The sequence below is a fragment of the Vicugna pacos genome, chromosome 22, assembly GCF_048564905.1.
Source record: "Vicugna pacos chromosome 22, VicPac4, whole genome shotgun sequence".
Classification (NCBI taxonomy): domain Eukaryota; kingdom Metazoa; phylum Chordata; class Mammalia; order Artiodactyla; family Camelidae; genus Vicugna; species Vicugna pacos.
In genome coordinates, this window is record NC_133008.1 from 14,382,764 (window position 1) to 14,399,123 (window position 16,360).

The 16,360-nt window shown below is 50.6% G+C and overlaps 1 protein-coding gene across 2 annotated transcripts in view; it reads left to right on the top strand.

Moving 5' to 3' along the window:
- Positions 1-16,360, top strand: part of SLIT3 (slit guidance ligand 3) — a 572,835-nt gene that overhangs the window by 505,316 nt on the left and 51,159 nt on the right. For both annotated transcript variants that reach the window (XM_031689760.2, XM_072947253.1), the window contains 4 exons: positions 1,160-1,323; positions 2,369-2,501; positions 14,682-14,750; positions 16,253-16,324. In XM_031689760.2, the coding sequence (XP_031545620.2) occupies positions 1,160-1,323; positions 2,369-2,501; positions 14,682-14,750; positions 16,253-16,324 (438 nt within the window). The remainder of the gene's footprint in view (positions 1-1,159; positions 1,324-2,368; positions 2,502-14,681; positions 14,751-16,252; positions 16,325-16,360) is intronic.

Consider the following 16,360-nt stretch of genomic DNA (forward strand, 5'->3'; position numbering starts at 1 on the left):
CAGGGATGTAAGACTGTTCTGTTCACTGCTGTATCCTCAATGCCTACGTCAGTGCCTGGCACTAAGTAAATGCCCCCTATCGAACTGCTGAATAAACAGAGGTGAATGAATGGGCGCCAGTGGGTTGCTTTATTTTAGCCCACTTTTTCACGTCTCCCAGGTGCCTCCACACTGGGAATCCAAAGACACAAAAGATGCCGAGAAGGGTAGAGTCACAGAGCATGAAGGGACCAGCTCTGACGGGAGAAGGTACTTGCCCACCTTCTCACGGGGCTACTGAGTGTCAGAGCCACATTCGCCCCCAGGAATGCCTGAGCCCCAGCTCTTAATCGCTGCGTCGTACCGCAGCCCCGCCAAGGGCTCTCCGGCCCTCTCCTGGAACCTCCCTAAGCTTTACGTTCGTCATTTGTGAAATGAGAACAATGTCCCCTCCTTCCTTGAATGAGAGGATGGATTTGTAAAGTGCTTAGTTTGGGGCCAGTCCTCTAGGAAACCCCCCAAAGTGGTAGCTGCCCTCACCCCTCATCAGCCCAGTCAGCGCATCCAACAGAGAAGTATGACGTGCCTGTGCTGAGGTCCTGCCAGCTCCTGGAGACACAGAGGACAGCCAGACCCGGTCCCTCCCCTCGCGAGCTGAGCCCAGGGAGGGAGGCATGACAGGCTCGGATGGGTGCTGTGGAGGAGATGGAGGCGGCCGAGGGGGCAGAACGGGACAGGGACGGCTCATTTCCCTTCCTTGGGGATGGTCATTTAAGCTGAGAGCCGAAGGATGAGGAGGGGCCAGCCAGGCACACAGTAGAGAGGTTCACCCCAGGCAGGAGGTAGAGCGCGTGTGAAGGCTCGAAGGGTAAGAAAATCCCCGCGGCGGAAGCGAGGCGGTTTCCGCATCCGAAGCGCATCTAACGAGGGCGGACGTGCAGGGAGACCCGGCCGTGTCCGTCCGCGGAGGTGCAGCCCGAGACCCTCGCAAAGACTGCATCTGGCTTTTAGCGGGGAGTCGTCCTTCGCTTTCCCAGACCTCCTTCCTCCTTCCCCGGAACCCGGAGCAGAGCTGCCTGCCGGAGTGCTGGGTCTCTGCTTGCAGACTCGGAGCCCAGGGCCAGCTGCCACGGGACAGAAGTCGAGGCGAACTACTCACAGGGCCCTTCTCTCCTCCCAGAAACCTGCTGGCCAACCCCTTCAACTGCAACTGCCACCTGGCCTGGCTCGGCAAGTGGCTGAGGAAGAGGCGGATCGTAAGCGGGAACCCCCGGTGCCAGAAGCCGTTCTTCCTCAAGGAGATTCCCATCCAGGACGTGGCCATCCAGGACTTCACGTGTGAAGGTGAGAAGGCTGGGGGGCAGGGCGGGGGGTGGGGTGGGGAGGTGCAGTACCTGGGGCAGGCGAGGAAGCTACAAGAGAGGGGAGATAGAGGCGGTGACTGAAGATCGGGATGTCCTGAGATCTGATTCTCCTCTGCACTCAGGTGTGAAGCTGGAGCCCTGAAGGGCAGGCTCCCTTGTGCAGATTAAGAACTGGTGCCTCTTTATACGTTTTACTTCCATCAGGCAGAAATCTGCCCTCATTTAGTGCTTTTGTTAAAACAAGCTATGAAAACACTGTTGTACCAAATTTCCTAATCTGCCATATCCACAGTGAGGTTGGTGCCCATAAGATAATGGCGCACCCTTGTGCAGTGTGCAACCTACACAGCTGTACATGTGATCCCCTGGGCCTCAGTTTTCCTACCTGCATCATCATGAGGCTCAGAATTTGTGCTAATGAGAAACAGACTTCAAAATGAGCTTCTGGGAAATTCCTGTCATTGGGTAGGTGGTGCAAACACCTGAAGATCCAAGGCTTTGACTGTTAGGATTCCAGATGGCATATTTGTTTGTGTACATTCAGGCCAGCACGATTTTTACTTGGTCAACTCTAGGTTATCTAGAGGCGGATGAACTGGTTTTTGGATTACCTGAGGTTCAGGTATAATGAGGTCTGGCAACACATTCACCACCCCAGAGGGATTGTATAGTGAAAGGAGTGGAGAAAGGGAGGAGAAAGGGGAAGGGAATAGACAGGGCTCTGGCCCGCACTTCAGTCAGTTTGGCTTATTCCTGATCCAGTTAACCATGACCTCTTCCCTGTCTAGTATCTGGTTAATCAGGTTTTTAGCATCTTTGTTCTGTGTTACATGTGGTAGAAGGCAGACAGCTCTGTTCTATTCTTCTTTCCCCTCCAACCATGGATGAGACCAGCAGGCTCCTTATTCCAGGTTCTGACTCAAAGCAGAGGGCTCCCCGTTACCGCAGACAGCTGAGTCAGGGCTGGCCTCATGCCCTCCGGGTGGGGTTGCCTCCCACCACGCTCACCCCAGGGCTCTCCACAGGCAATGATGAGAGCAGCTGCCAACTGGGCCCGCGCTGCCCCGAGCAGTGCACCTGCGTGGAGACGGTGGTGCGATGCAGCAACAGGGGGCTCCGCACCCTCCCCAAAGGCATCCCCAAGGACGTGACCGAGCTGTAAGTAACCCCCCACACTGACCCCTGGAACCCCACCACCACCAGCATTCATCACATTTCACCACTGCAACCAAGACGGCCTGGGGATGCCCTGCCTGAATGGGTCCCAGCAAGAGGGCGTCAGAGCCTCAGCGAGGGCAGGCAGCATCTTACACATGGGGTGTCAGGTACCCTGCTAGCACTGGGGAGACGGTGAGTGAAACAGGCGTGACCCCAGCACTCGTGGGCTTACAGTTTACAGGGGAAGGTAGACATTCGCTCATCTCAGAAGTACATGTAACATGCCAGGTGCTACAAAGAAGAGGACCGAGGTTTCTGTGACATCTGAAAGTAGGGAGATTTGACTTCAATGTGGAGATGGGAGAAAGCTGCTCTGATGGGTGAAGACGGAGCTGGGGTCTAAAGGGTGAGGAGCAGATAATGAGAAGGAGGGAGGCTGCCTGAGCAAACGCCGAACACTGGGAGCCAGCAGAGCCCCGAGTGGGACTGGTGGAAACTCAGAGGGGCTGCTCAGGCAGGGAGATCCACTCCATGCCACCTCCACATCTCAAGTTTCCACTGTCTGCGCAGACCCCAGGCACACCCCCACCTCTGGGCCAGCTGAGCACAGGCCCTCAGACACAAGCAACAGATTTCACCCAGACACTCCCCTCCAGGGAGCCTTTCTCTGACTAGCTCTGCTCGTACCTCCTGGGGTGGAACGTGAGTGTGCCCTTGTCTGCAACAGCTGAGGGCTTCCTGGGTATGTGTTGTGGCTCCTGGCATCTCCTGACAATCAGTAAGATGGTAACCAGGGCTGCCAGCCCAAGGACAGGAAGAAAGGTCTTGATAGACACTAAAAAGTCTGTGTCAGCCCTGGGTTTGGGCAGGGGCCGTGCCTCTTGGTGATCGGTGTGAGCAAATCCTCGTGGTTCAGTGAGCTCCATGCCCTTTGCCTGGCCAGGCTGCGTGTGGGGTGGGGGCTGCAGAAAATGACCCAGGTACCCGCCTCCTCCCTGGGCTAATTGAGTACCAAGTGGCACCTGTCAAAGAAAGTACCATGAAAACGGGCCCACGGATGCTTTTCCCCCAAAAAAACTCACGAAATGCAGATTGAAGTAAAGATACTTGGCCTTAATTATAAAGTAAGCTTCAGAGCTTTGGGAGGAGACCTGGTTTCCTGTTTTGGAAATGGTGGTGCTTTTCTCGGCCAGACATTTGTTCCAAAGCTCGCCAAGGAGAGCAGCCCTCTGTCTCCAAACCATCTCCTGGAGGGGAGAAGGAGTGCCTGGGAAGGGTGGAGGGAGACAGGGAAATAGATGCCAGAGAAGTGAAAGCTGGCAGACCCAGAGAACGACGGATCGGAGGCCTCTGGTTCAGGAACATTGGCCGAGTCCAGATTCAGTGTTTCCAACGCTGGCTTTCCAGCTCCCTCAGGCATCATTAGTTATCTCAGGCAGAGCTGCCAACTTACGAAACAAAATTAAGTTTAATTCACTGAGAAGGAGGAAAAACAAAGTTACACAGCATTTCTCCAAAGGGCCAGATGTGGGAGTCCTGAGCCAGCAAGAGAGAGTAAGGCAGTGCCCTCCAGGGGGCGGTAGTTTTTCCTCCAGGCAGCCCTCTGCACTCTCCCCACGGCCCTTGCCTCTGGGGGTCTGCCCTCCACAGTCTCTTCTTGGGTGAGTCGGGCCACACAGAGACTTGCTTCACTCGCATTTGCTCATTCAGTTCCCCCAAGTTGTCATTGAAGTAGGCCATTTGGCAGAACGTGGATGGACCCGGAGGGTCTTACATTTAGTGAAATAAGTCAGACGGAGAAAGACACATACTCTGTGTTACCGCTTGTATGTGGAATCTGAAAAATAAAACGAATGAATATAACAAAACAGAGACAGACTCACAGATACAGAGAACAAACTAGTGGTTACTGGTGGAGAGAAAACAGAGGAGGGACAAGAGAGAGGAAGGGAATTAAGAGGTACAAACTACCATGTATAAAATAAACAAGCTACAAGGATACATTGTCCAGCACAGGGAACATAGCCAAGAGTTTATAATAACTTTAAATGGAGTATAATCTATAGAAATATAGAATCACTGCATTGTACGCCTGGAACTAGTACAATATTGTACATCAACCAACCCTCAATAAAAAATAAAAACAGGGCCCCGGTGCCACTGACCTGCTTTCAGTGATGAGGAACTTTCAGAGAAGTAAAAGCCACCTCCCAAGTCTTACCTTTGGTAAGCAGCTCAGTTAGGGTTAGAGAGCAGTTTAGTCTGAGCCCAAATCCCATGCTCTTGGCAATTATTCCAGAAGTTCTTAAACTATGGGGTCTCGAGACCCCTTTATGTTTTTCAAAAGCATTGAGGACTCTAAGAACTTTGGTCTATGTGGGTGTGATCTGTTGATACCATATTGGAAACTACAGCTGAGAAAAATTTTAAATATATGTTAATTTATTTAGACGTGACGATAGTATACCCATCGCATGTTTCTGTAAAAAGCACACTTTTATGAAAAACAAACCAAAAGGAATGTAATGGAGAAGCGTGACATTACGTTTTTACAAATGTGGAAGAAGCTGGATTTTTATACCTACTTCAGCGCTCCCTCTGTTGTGATATGCGGTTCTGGGTGAAGTGTAAGAAGGAAAAATCTGGCTTCACGTAGATGTGTAGGTGGAAAGAGAAGAAGAATTTTGATGGCTTTTTCAAATTACTGTGGATAATCTTCCTTGATAACACACCAAAACCACGTAGTGGTCATTTCCTTAAAGGCTGGTTGTAGCGTGGAACCTGAACCTGTCAGTGGGTTCTTCGGACTCTGTTACGTTAAGATCCACTGGCCTGCCTTGCACTTTGAATAGGACCTGCCCTTGTGCTTAATCTTGTAACAGGATGCACTCGTCATTTGGGAAATACTGGTTCACTCAGTTGTGCAGATCTTCCCAGGGTTGGCACATGGGATTATACAGCATCAGAACTGCCACAGCCGTTTATACCACCACCGATCTCATCAGAAACGTCTTTAAGTAAGGAACGGTGTCAGGCTCTGTGTGGCAGTTACAGGTTGTCTAAAATTTTAATTTTCACTTGGAAGCTCAATTTTTATCATCTCCCATGAATACTGTGAGCTGTTTCTCTCAAAGTGATCGGCTCACTCTGTTCATTTTCAAGAAATGTCTACTAAATACACATCACTGAATAACCTGTTTGCAAGTCATTCTTTTAAGTAAAAATAGTGTTTTGTTAAAAAAAAAAAACTCGGCTAGTTCAGCTTGTAACTCAGTTGTACAGGTGCTTTTTCTCAGGACAACCAGTCTATACCCTGCACAGCAGGGGTGCTATATGCACACACAACACTAAAAAGTGGAGTGCTCAGGGGTCAAGGCATCATACAACTGGTAACTTTTTACTGCATCATCGAGGCCATTCCTAAGTGACACTGGCTTTTCCTTTTTACCTGCAAACACATGGAGCTGTAGAATCTAGTGACCACTCAGGTTATTTGGTGCCACTGCCTTGATTCACCCTGAGGTGCCAGCAGTTTGATTCACATGGTGCAAAAGGAGAACAAGGTTTTAATCTTATTGCAAAAATTGTTTTAGCATCATAGACCACTGAAGGAGGACCCTCCCAGGGGTCTGTGGACAACACTTGAGAACTACCCAGTCATTACGCACTGTCAGGCAAATAATACACAGAGACACCCGCGAGAAGTCAGCATGAATTCCTGATTTGAAAGCAAGCCTGCAAAGTCTTATGAAAAGCAGAGCAGAAACAGATGTGGGACATCTGAGCCCCCAAGGTCACTGACACGAATACTCTATTCAAAGGTGAGGGCCTCATCGGCTTCAGAAAGTTCTAGTATTCTATATCATGAGCTTTTTAGACGCAAGCTTACCACTCTGGAAGAAATTACACCTCAAAACCTGTTTGCTTGCATTGAAGGGAATGTTTACTAACATCAAACCTTCCTGGGTCTGGAAACAAAATCTGCAAGCCTGCATCTTCCTGAGTGCTGGAGAGGAGAATGAGACTCCAGTGCGGGTGAACAGTGTTCCCACACAGGCCGCCCCTGGTCAATCTCCAGGAAGCACCGATGCTGATTTGGGTCTGAGGACCATTACCGTGGATTTGATGTCCTGCCCCTGATATCCCAAGGAGAGGAGAAGGGAGGGTTGACATACCTCCCTGCAGGCACCACTGTTGGACAAAAGTTCTGTCAGAATGTGAATTAAGGGCATCACGGGAAGCAGACTGGCAGTTCAGGCATGCATGTACACACACACACACACACACACACACACACACACACCCCACTGATGGGGATGGGGCTTGACCCGGAGGTCATGGGGCTGGGGCCCAGCTCTTTGAGAGTGAGTGCAGCAGGAAGTGATGACAAGAGTGCAGTGATTGAAGGAGAGGGTGAGACCCGGCCCGGCACTAGTTAACTCCAAGGGGCTGGAGGATGGGAGTCTGGGGTACAGCATGCAGATCAAAGGAAGCTTTCTCTGCCTCTCCGGTCTAGTTAGGGTGACAGATATTGTGCGTGCAAGAGAAAGGGCAGAGTAGCGCAGTAGGGGACAAGCACACAAGAGTGGCCTGGACAGATATGCTCTGGGATAGGGAGGAGTCCAGGAAGTTCTGCCCAGCGCAGCCTTGAGGAAAGCAAGGGAAAATGTCCTGACGGCGTGAAGTCCAGCACAGCTGCCATGTATGCAGCATTTCCTGTGCTGGGAGCTGCACCAGATTGTTTCATATGGAATCTCATTTACTCCTCCCAACAACCCTACAAGGCAGCCATTATTATAGCCATTTTGCAGATGAGATAACTGAGGCTCAGGAAGGTTGAATAATCTCTTAAGATCACATTGCCAAGAAGCAGAGCATCAGCATGAGCCTGGGTCTGTCTGACCCCAAGGCCCATCCTCTCACCACTGAACTCCCTCCCTTTGGCAGAGGCCCGGGTCTCTGTGCGCGCTGCCCCGTGGCCTGTGTTGTTGGGGACTTGTGGAAGGTGGCTCTGCATCTCCTTGGAACCTGCTGCCTGCATTTGATCAGGGAGAAGGCAAACGCAGCCCCCTGCCGGGATGCAGTAGGGACCTGTCAGTGATTCCAGCGGGGTCCATCCTGACAGCTGGACCTTCCCCAGCAATGCCAGCTGCTGCCCGAGAAGAGGCTGCTGCTTTCTGTGACCTCCTGTGCTGGGCAGGCTCCCCAGAGCACTTTCTAGAGCAACTACCAGCACTGACTGCGTCCTTGCCTTTATTTGGCTCCGGAAGAGGGACAGAAATTGCCCGCAGCCAGCTGGAGGGAGCTGGTCACATCTTTGGAGAGCAGACTGGCTCTGGGCGCAGCCGCACTTAGAAGCCCTGGCCCTGAGAAGACCTCAGCAGATGGCTTCAGCAGAGGACACTTCTAGGCTGTCGGGCAGGCAGGGCCATCTGTGGGAGGGACTGAGCGAGCCCCCTTCACTCAGGCAGGTGTTCACTGAGTTTATTGTGTCAGATCCTGTCACAGAAGCTGGGGACACAGCAGCTAACACGGCAGATAAGATCCCCAATGTCCCAAACGTGGGGTTGGGGAGAAAGACCATACAAAAGCTAACCAGTAAATGAGGCATTTCAGATAGGACATAGAATAGTGTTTCCCAGGAAAACAGGGAAGGAGTGGGAAGAACGTGTTTTATGAAGACCCCAAGGTGGGAAGATCTCTAAGTCATGAAACCAAGAAGACAATAAGACGCAGCAAACAGAAGGGCAGAGAGGAGGGCATGTCCTGAAAACTTGCGGGGAGATGTGTAAGCGCTTGTAGGCCGTGGTGAGGGCTGCCTCTTTATCCCAGGAGAAATGCGGAGCCGAGGAAGAATTTTAAGCAGCAAAGTGACACGATCGGTTTCTCACTTTAGAAATACTACTCTGGATGCAGACTCTGGAGAGCAGACAGCCATGGGATCATTATCTGTCTCTGAGTAATCATGTATTGTTGGCCGGAGAGATCTGTTTGTCTCGGTGTGTCCCTATACGTATGAACATATACGCATGTGTAAATGGATGAGATGCAAGCTCAGAGAGGTTAAGTATATACATATGTGTACGTTCAAACATTACTGAGCAAGTCAAAACTATTGGAGCCAGGCACTGCTCCAGGGCTTTCCGCAGAGACTCCCATCTAGTCTTCATAATTGCTTCAAGGTGGCGATTATTAGCAACCCCACTGTATAGATGAGGTGACACAAGCTCAGAGAGGGTAAGTAACTTGCCCAAGGTCACACAGCTATTAGCTAGTGGAGCCAGCATATGAGCCTTCTCTGCTGCCTGACTCCTGAGCTGCCCGCACATCATCCCAGGCCTCCCATTGGAATCCTGGCCTGGAGTCAGGGCTTTTGGAAGGTGGCGGCCCTCCTGCTCCTTCACCATTCAGTAGCTCCAAAAGTTCTCTGTGGGGCCCTTGTCAGCAGCACAAAGCTTGAAACAGAAATGGGGACCGTTCATTCGACAGAGCTCTGTGTGGATTTTCATGCTAGGCAGATGTGTCCTCGTGTGCTTGTGCTGGGGCTGAAACAGAGCATTTAAATGCAGATCAACGCATAGGTTGACCCGCTAGAAACACTCTGGTAGTTCTGAGGCTGGCAGGGCAAGAGTGCAGCCTTCTGAAAGGGTCCCTCTGGGGCCTGGGCTGCAGGCTACAGGCAGCTTTGGAGTTCAGAGTGTTCATGAAGGGCTTCCTACAAAGAGAGCTTTCCCACACAGCTGCATCTGCATTTCTGAAGTGAAACTTTTTGATTCCACGTCCTCTGAGCTGCGATGCCAGGTCGCCAGGGATGCTCTGCACTTAAAGCAGCTCCCTTGCTGCTCCCACTTGGCCCTGCAGTGCCAACTTCAGCTCCACCTGGGGAGTTCTGGGGTTTTCATCACACAGGTGATGTTTCCTGAGCATCTGCTATTGCCAGCTAGTGTACCGGATGCTGTGGTGAGCCAGACAGGCGTGGCTCTGCCCCATTCATCACACAGTCACACGAAGGGCATCACTGATGGGTGTGGGGGATGACATCAGGGAAGCAGTGCTTGAGCTGGGGTCTGAGTGTCTGGGTGAGTTAACTAGACAAGGAGGGAGAAGAGGGACCAGCAGTACCAAGACCTGCCCCTCTAAAGAGGAGCACTGAGCGTTCACAGAGGGGTAAGGTCAGCGGAGTTGGAACCAGAGATCGAGGGAGAGTTTGATGTAAGAAGAGCCAGAGAGGCAGGCCGAGACTGCAAGGGTAAATTTCATGAGTCATCTCAGCCAGGCTTTGGTGCCCAGTTGTTTGAGCAAACACGGGCTAGATATTGCCATGAAGGTACTTTGTAGATGCAGTCAACATCTACAGTCAGTTAACTTTTGAAGTAAAGGAGGTTACCCTCCCTACTGTGGAGACAGGCCTCGTAAAGTCCGTTGAAAGCCTTAAGAACAAAAAACAGGTTTCCTGGAGAAGGTGGAATCCTGCCTCAAGACTGTTAACATAAAAATCCTTCTTGAGCTTCCAATCTGCTGGCCTGACCTTCCTTAAAATAAATTCTTTCTCTCTGTCTCCATACGTACGTGTGTGTGTGTGTGTGTGTGTGTGTAATATACTCATATTCCCTGTTGGTCAGTTTCTCTGGAGAACCCTGACTGATTCAGGACAGACCACAGAAGGCTTGGCAGGGTTTGGGCAAGAGTCAGGTAGCCCTTCTCCAACAAGCAGTGGAGGACAGGGCAGGAATTTAGCAGGGACAGAGGCTGATACAGTTGGCACAGCACTGCCCGGAGCCAGGCTGGAACCCGGGGGAACTGGCATGCTGAGCTCCAGGATCATCTGTGTCATGTCGTCCATCCTCCAGGGTCCTGAACATCCCTGTGTCAGGTGAGGATGCCGTCAGCATCCCTGAATCCCAGTGGTCATTTATTCAACTGCTCAGCAAATGGGTGCATTTGTGGAGCATGGCCTGCCCTGCAGGTGGAGTTGGGCCAGGCCCAGCGCACTCCTTGAGACTACTGTAGGTTTCTGTGTTTTTAATCCAGGGTCCTGTGAACGGCCTTTCTTCACGTTCATTCATTCATTCATTCAACAAGGATTTGAGGTCCTGCTATGAGCTGAACACTACACAGTGCCCTAGGACACAGCAGGAAACAAAACGTGCAAAATCCCCTGCTTCGTGCAGCTGACATTCTGGTCGGGGCGAAGGAGCAAATCAGTGACACAGAGCAGAGCACGTCCTCTTGGGCTGAGATGAACAAGAGTGAAAATAAGGAGCACAAAGTGGAGAGATGAAATAGCCCAGGGCTGACTTCTCGGGCCCTGGAGTCCAGCAGATCTGAGTTCAGATCCTGGGTCCTGAGCTTTTCTGGTTACCTCTCTGAGCCTCAGTGTTCTTGCCAACAAAATGGACAAAAATACCCAGCAAAATACACCCCTCAACTCCAAAGGGTTAAATGAGATAACAGACCGGAGTCTCTCTCCCAGAGCACCGGGATATGCACCTCAGCTAGTGCTGGTGAATTTTGTTTGGGTTTTGCTGTCATCCTTGTCCTTGTGTTGTGTGTGAGGTTCAGTAACTTACCTCAAGCCACAAGGCAAGCCCACGCCCTGGGCCCAGCCTCCAGTGTGCTTGCCAAGGAGACCTGGAGTTTCAGCATCTTGTTCCGGGTCTTGTCTTAGATGCCTCAGATTTGCTAAATAATTGAAGCAAGCAAACAAGAGTGAGAGAAAGAGCAGCAGAAGAGTGAGAGGTCACAGCCGGTGTGAGGCCAGGCTCCTTCAAGCCGCTCCCTCCCTCGGGGTTAATTAGTCTCCCTCCAGCAGAGGTGCTCTCTGGACCAGCATCTCCCCATCAGCCCTGCTCATTCATCCGGCTCCTGCCTCCCAGCTTCCCTGCGTGCCACGCCGTCCACAAAACACCTCCTGCAGGGCAGTGGGCGGTGGCCCCCCTTCAGCTGCACAGACCCCTACCACCCTCCCACACACCCTCCCTGGCCAGCAGAGAAAGCTGGAAGCCTCCCCCATATGTCTGCTCCTCCCCACCACCACTAGCCCCTCAGTGATGAGGGGCAGGGCCAAATGTCCACACAGAGCGTAAATGCCCCACGGGTGATGTTGGGGAAGAGGTTTTCAGGGAGCTCTTGGAAACACCAGCCACTGCGCCTGTCTGCAGTCATGGCCTCTCCTTGCATTTTGGTTGTTAGAGGGAGTTGGGGTTTTTTATTGAGTTACAATTAACATATAATATGTTAGCTTCAGGTGTACACCATAGTGATTCAATATTTTTATACATTTATGAAATGATTGCCCCAATAAGACCAATTACAGTACTATTGACTATATTCCTTATGATGTACATTCCCTCCCTGTGATTTATTAATTTTATAGCTAAAAATTTGTACCTCTTAATCATCTTCACCTATTTCTTCCATCCCCCGGCCCCCCTCCCCTCTGGCAACCACCAGTTCTCTGTGTCTGTGAGTTTGTTTCTGTTTTGTTTTGTTTGCTTTGGTTTTTAGATTCCACATTTAAGTGCAATCATACAATATTTGTCTTTCTCTGTCTGACTTACTTTGCTTACATAATACCTTCCAGATCCATGCACATTGCTGCAAAGGGCAGAATCTCATTCTTTTTTATGGCTGAGTAGTATTCCATTGTATCTGTGTGCCACATCTTCTGTATGGATTCACCTGTTGATGAGTACTTAGGTTGCTTCCATATGTGGACTATTGTAAAGAAGGCTGCTATGAACATTGGCGTGCAGATATCTTTCAAACGCATGTTTTCATTTTCTTTAGATAAATACCCAGAAGTGAACTTGTTGGCCACAGTGAACTTAGGGGTTCATATATCTTTTCAAATTTAGTGTTTTCATTTTCTTTGAATAAACACTTTGAATTTATTTCTTTGAAAAAATTCAGAAGTGGAATTGCTGGATCATACAGTAGTTCTATTTTTAATTTTTTTGAGGAATCTCCATAGTGTTCTCCGTAGTGGCTGCACCGATTCGCAGGCCCACCAGCAGTGCTCCAGGGCTCCCTTTTCTGCACACGTTCGCTGGCACGTGTTGCTCTTGCCTCTTTGGTAATAGCCATCCTGACAGGTGGATAAACTGGTAACAGTGTGATCTGCCCTGCCTCCCGCTCCTCCCCTCACCCACCAGACTCTGGCCTCCTGGACCTTCTTCCGTTCAAGTTCAGGCTGCAGTCTCCTGTGCTGCGTCTCCTCCTTGGCTGCATCTTTCTGCAGTAAGCCCTTGGCTCTCTCTATCACACCACCTTCTTCCTTTCCTCCGAAGCACACGTGACAATTTATAATTTACGTGACTTTATGTGTGTCTCTTCTCTCTCCCCCTCCTTCTCTCTTTCTCCCCTCCTCTAATTCCCCTGCTCCCTCTCCCCATCCCTCCTTCCCACACACCCATTAGATACTTAAATACCAGAAAGTAGGCACCATCCCTGCCTAATTCACCAATATATACGGTACTTGGCACATTGCGTTTGCCCAATAAATATTCCTGCCTGAATAAATGAATACATCAGTGAATTCATTTCTCGTAGCTCCTCTGCCTGAGGGCATGATCTAAATGTGTATGTGGTTGAATGTTAAGCCAGGTGATCAAGCTCCCTGAAGGCAGAAATGGGGGCTGGTTCATCTTTGTATCTCCCCCAGCATCTAGCATAGTTCTTAGCACGTAATAGATACACAACAAAGCCTGAGGACCAGAGGGACATTAATCCAACATGCTGTGGCAACCAAAGACCATGTGGGGTCCTGCCCAGTGTTCTGTGCCAGGAGGCCCCTTCAGGGCCAGCCAAGGGAATAGTCACTTGGCCTTCATTTAAGTAATACTCAGTTGAACTTGTCCTTTAGGCTAAGCCTGGTTTGGTCACTGACAGACTTAGCCATATCGTATTTTAACCCATTTCGTTCCATTCAGTCACTCTGTGCTGGGTCTCCTGGAGGCCAGGCTGGGCACTAGCACCTCCTTCCGTAGCACGTGGCCTGCAGATCAGGACCCTCCACCGTTTCCTGGGAGCCTATCAGAGATGCAGGCTCTCCAACCTGGCGGCAGACCTGCTGTATCAGAATCTGAGTTTTAGCAAGATCCCAGCTGATTCATATAGATATTACAGCTTGAGAAGCCCTGCGCTAAAAGATGGTAGACCTAGGATCTGCCTTCATGGAGCCTAAGGCAGGCACAGTGCCAGTGAACAGCCGAGCTCGATGTTGGCTGTTATGAGAGGAAACTGAGCTTTATATCAGGGGAGCCTCACCCAAGGGATCAGAGCAGGCATTATAAGCCATCTTAAAGGTTTTGTTGTTTTGTCCCGAGAGCAACAGGAAGCCCAGGGAAAGGCGTCTACAGCAAGGGTGGGAGTGACTGAATTGCCCCGTGTCCCCTCTTGAGGGCAGTAATAACCTTTGTAATTCATGATCAAAACAAAACTTCCTTCTGTCTTCAGCCACACGCAAGTGTCTGAAGTGCAGGTGCCCCAAGTGCAGGCTGGTCTAGGCTCAGCCTTGGCACGTCCAGGAGTCCCCTTCTGTTGGTCTGCCCTCGTTCTGAACCCCTTCGCCTTCCGTGCGTGCTGGGAGCCACAGCACAGGGATCCAGAAGCATGCCCCCGTGTCTGCGCTTCCGGATGCACATCAGAGATACTCAGCACTGAATCGGGGTTAAGATGAGTCACGGCTCAGCTCTCTGCACCCTCTGGCAGCTAAGTAGAGGCCATATGGAACTGTGGTAAGACTGCAGTCAGAGAGACCTGGGTTTGAGTCCTATCTCAGCCACTTGCTCGCTGTGTGACCTTGGGCAAATGTGTTAACATCTCTGAATTTCTGGTTTCTCAACTGTGACTCTCTGCCACGTAAGTGTATCGTGAGGACCAGGTACAAAGTGAGTGCTTCCTCTATGCAACTGATAACTCACTGAACACCTGCTGGGTGCCACTCTGTACACAGTCTTGGTGGGCTCCATCCCTGGGCTCCTGCGATCATGGAGCTTAGCAGCCCCGTTGGAAAAAGTGTCATCAGTTGAACAATCACACAAATGAATATTAAATAACACATGTAGTATGTGCTCTGAAGAGGGGGAAAAAAGAGGTAGGAGAGAATAAAACGGGACCAGCCTGGAAAGTCAGGGGAGGCATCTCTCTCCGCAGCATGACTATGCATCTCTTTTTCAGGTACCTGGAAGGAAACCACTTAACAGCCGTGCCCAGGGAGCTGTCCACCCTCCGACACCTGACGCTCATGTAAGGAGCCCAGCCTCAGTGCGACATGTAGTTTTCTCTCCTGGGGGAGCTCAGGAAACTGATGGGGAGGACGGGGAGGGCGGGGAAGGCGGGGAGGGTGGCGGGGCAGGCTGTGCGGCACTCCTGCGCTTTTCTTCCTGGATGGAGCAGCAAGAGGCAGCCGAGAAGAACGGACCAGCCGGATGTGCCAGGTCTTACCCAGTGAGAACTTCGTGCAGAAGTACCCAGATCCTGGCATCATTGGCCACCTGCACCACCTTCCTCCTTGGCTTAGAGCCTCTGAGCTTCCAGGCTCCCAGTTAAATTCTCGCGACCCCTCGGTCTTCAGTTTCTTGCAAGCTGCAGCTGCCCGTGGGTTTGCTAAAAGCACTAATGAGCATTTCTTCTTCCTCCTCCTTTAGTTACTCAAAAGTGTTCTAAGGAGATGGTTCAAATTGAGGTTCCTTCAGGTGGGAGCTTCTACTGGCTCCAAGTCTGCCCAAACCCACGGAAACTCCTGAATGAGTAGAAATGCTGGGCCTAGGGGCAGGGGGTGTAGGAAGCGAGGCGGCCCCTGAGCTTCGTCCCTCAACAGCCTCACCGTCTTGCCGATAGGTCACCCAGGATCCTTGAGCAAGTGGTAGTTTAGAGATGCCCTGTCTGCTTAGGGGGCAGGGAGCCCTGGAGCAATGGCCCTCTGCTTCAGCTGATTATAGAAATCATCTCAGCTGGGTTTTGTTTTAAATACTGATGCTCAGGCCCATCCTAGACCTATTAAATCAGAATATCTGGGCATGAAACCCAGGCTTTGGAGGACATAGAGCTCCTCAGGTGATACTAGTGTACAGCCAGTGTTGAGAGCCACTGCTCTGGGAGAAACTGGAGGTTGCCGTTGGCAGAGGACCACTCTCCCACCAGCCTCATTCCCCCTAGGAGAGAATCTGAGAAGATGGAATAAATGAATGCTAGACGAAGGGGAAGGTGGAGGGACTGGGAGAGGAAGAATTGATCAGGGAGAAAAAGCACTAGAACAAGGAGGAATTGTTACCTTATGTGTTATGTTTTGCTGGTAGAATAAAATGTATGGATAGACATCATTGATTGAATAGCTGAATAAGTAGATGAATGAATGAAAAACAATTATTTGAATGATTGAATAAATCTTCAACTAAAAAATGAACATTTGGACTAATGAGTGGGTCAGTGAATAGATGAGTAAGTGGATGGATGGATGAATAGGCAGATGGACAGAGGACAGGTGGGTGGACAGATGGTTAGATGGACGGACATATGGGTGGATGGGTGGACAGATGGACAGATACATGGATGAATGGGCAGATGAGTGGATGGATGGATGGACAGGTGGCTGGATAGATGGATGGCTGGATGGATGGGCAGATGAATGGATGGGTAGGCAGATTGATGGATGGATAGCAGGCATGCATGCATGTGTGAAAGTTGGGGATGACCTCCTTTAGATGCAACTAACGGTACAGAGTGACCCTTCTGCTTACTTTTCCTAGTGACCTGAGCAACAACAGCATTGGCGTGCTGACCAACTACACCTTCAGCAACATGTCTCACCTCTCCACCCTGTGAGTACAGTGTGGTGTGTTTAATATAAGCCTGAG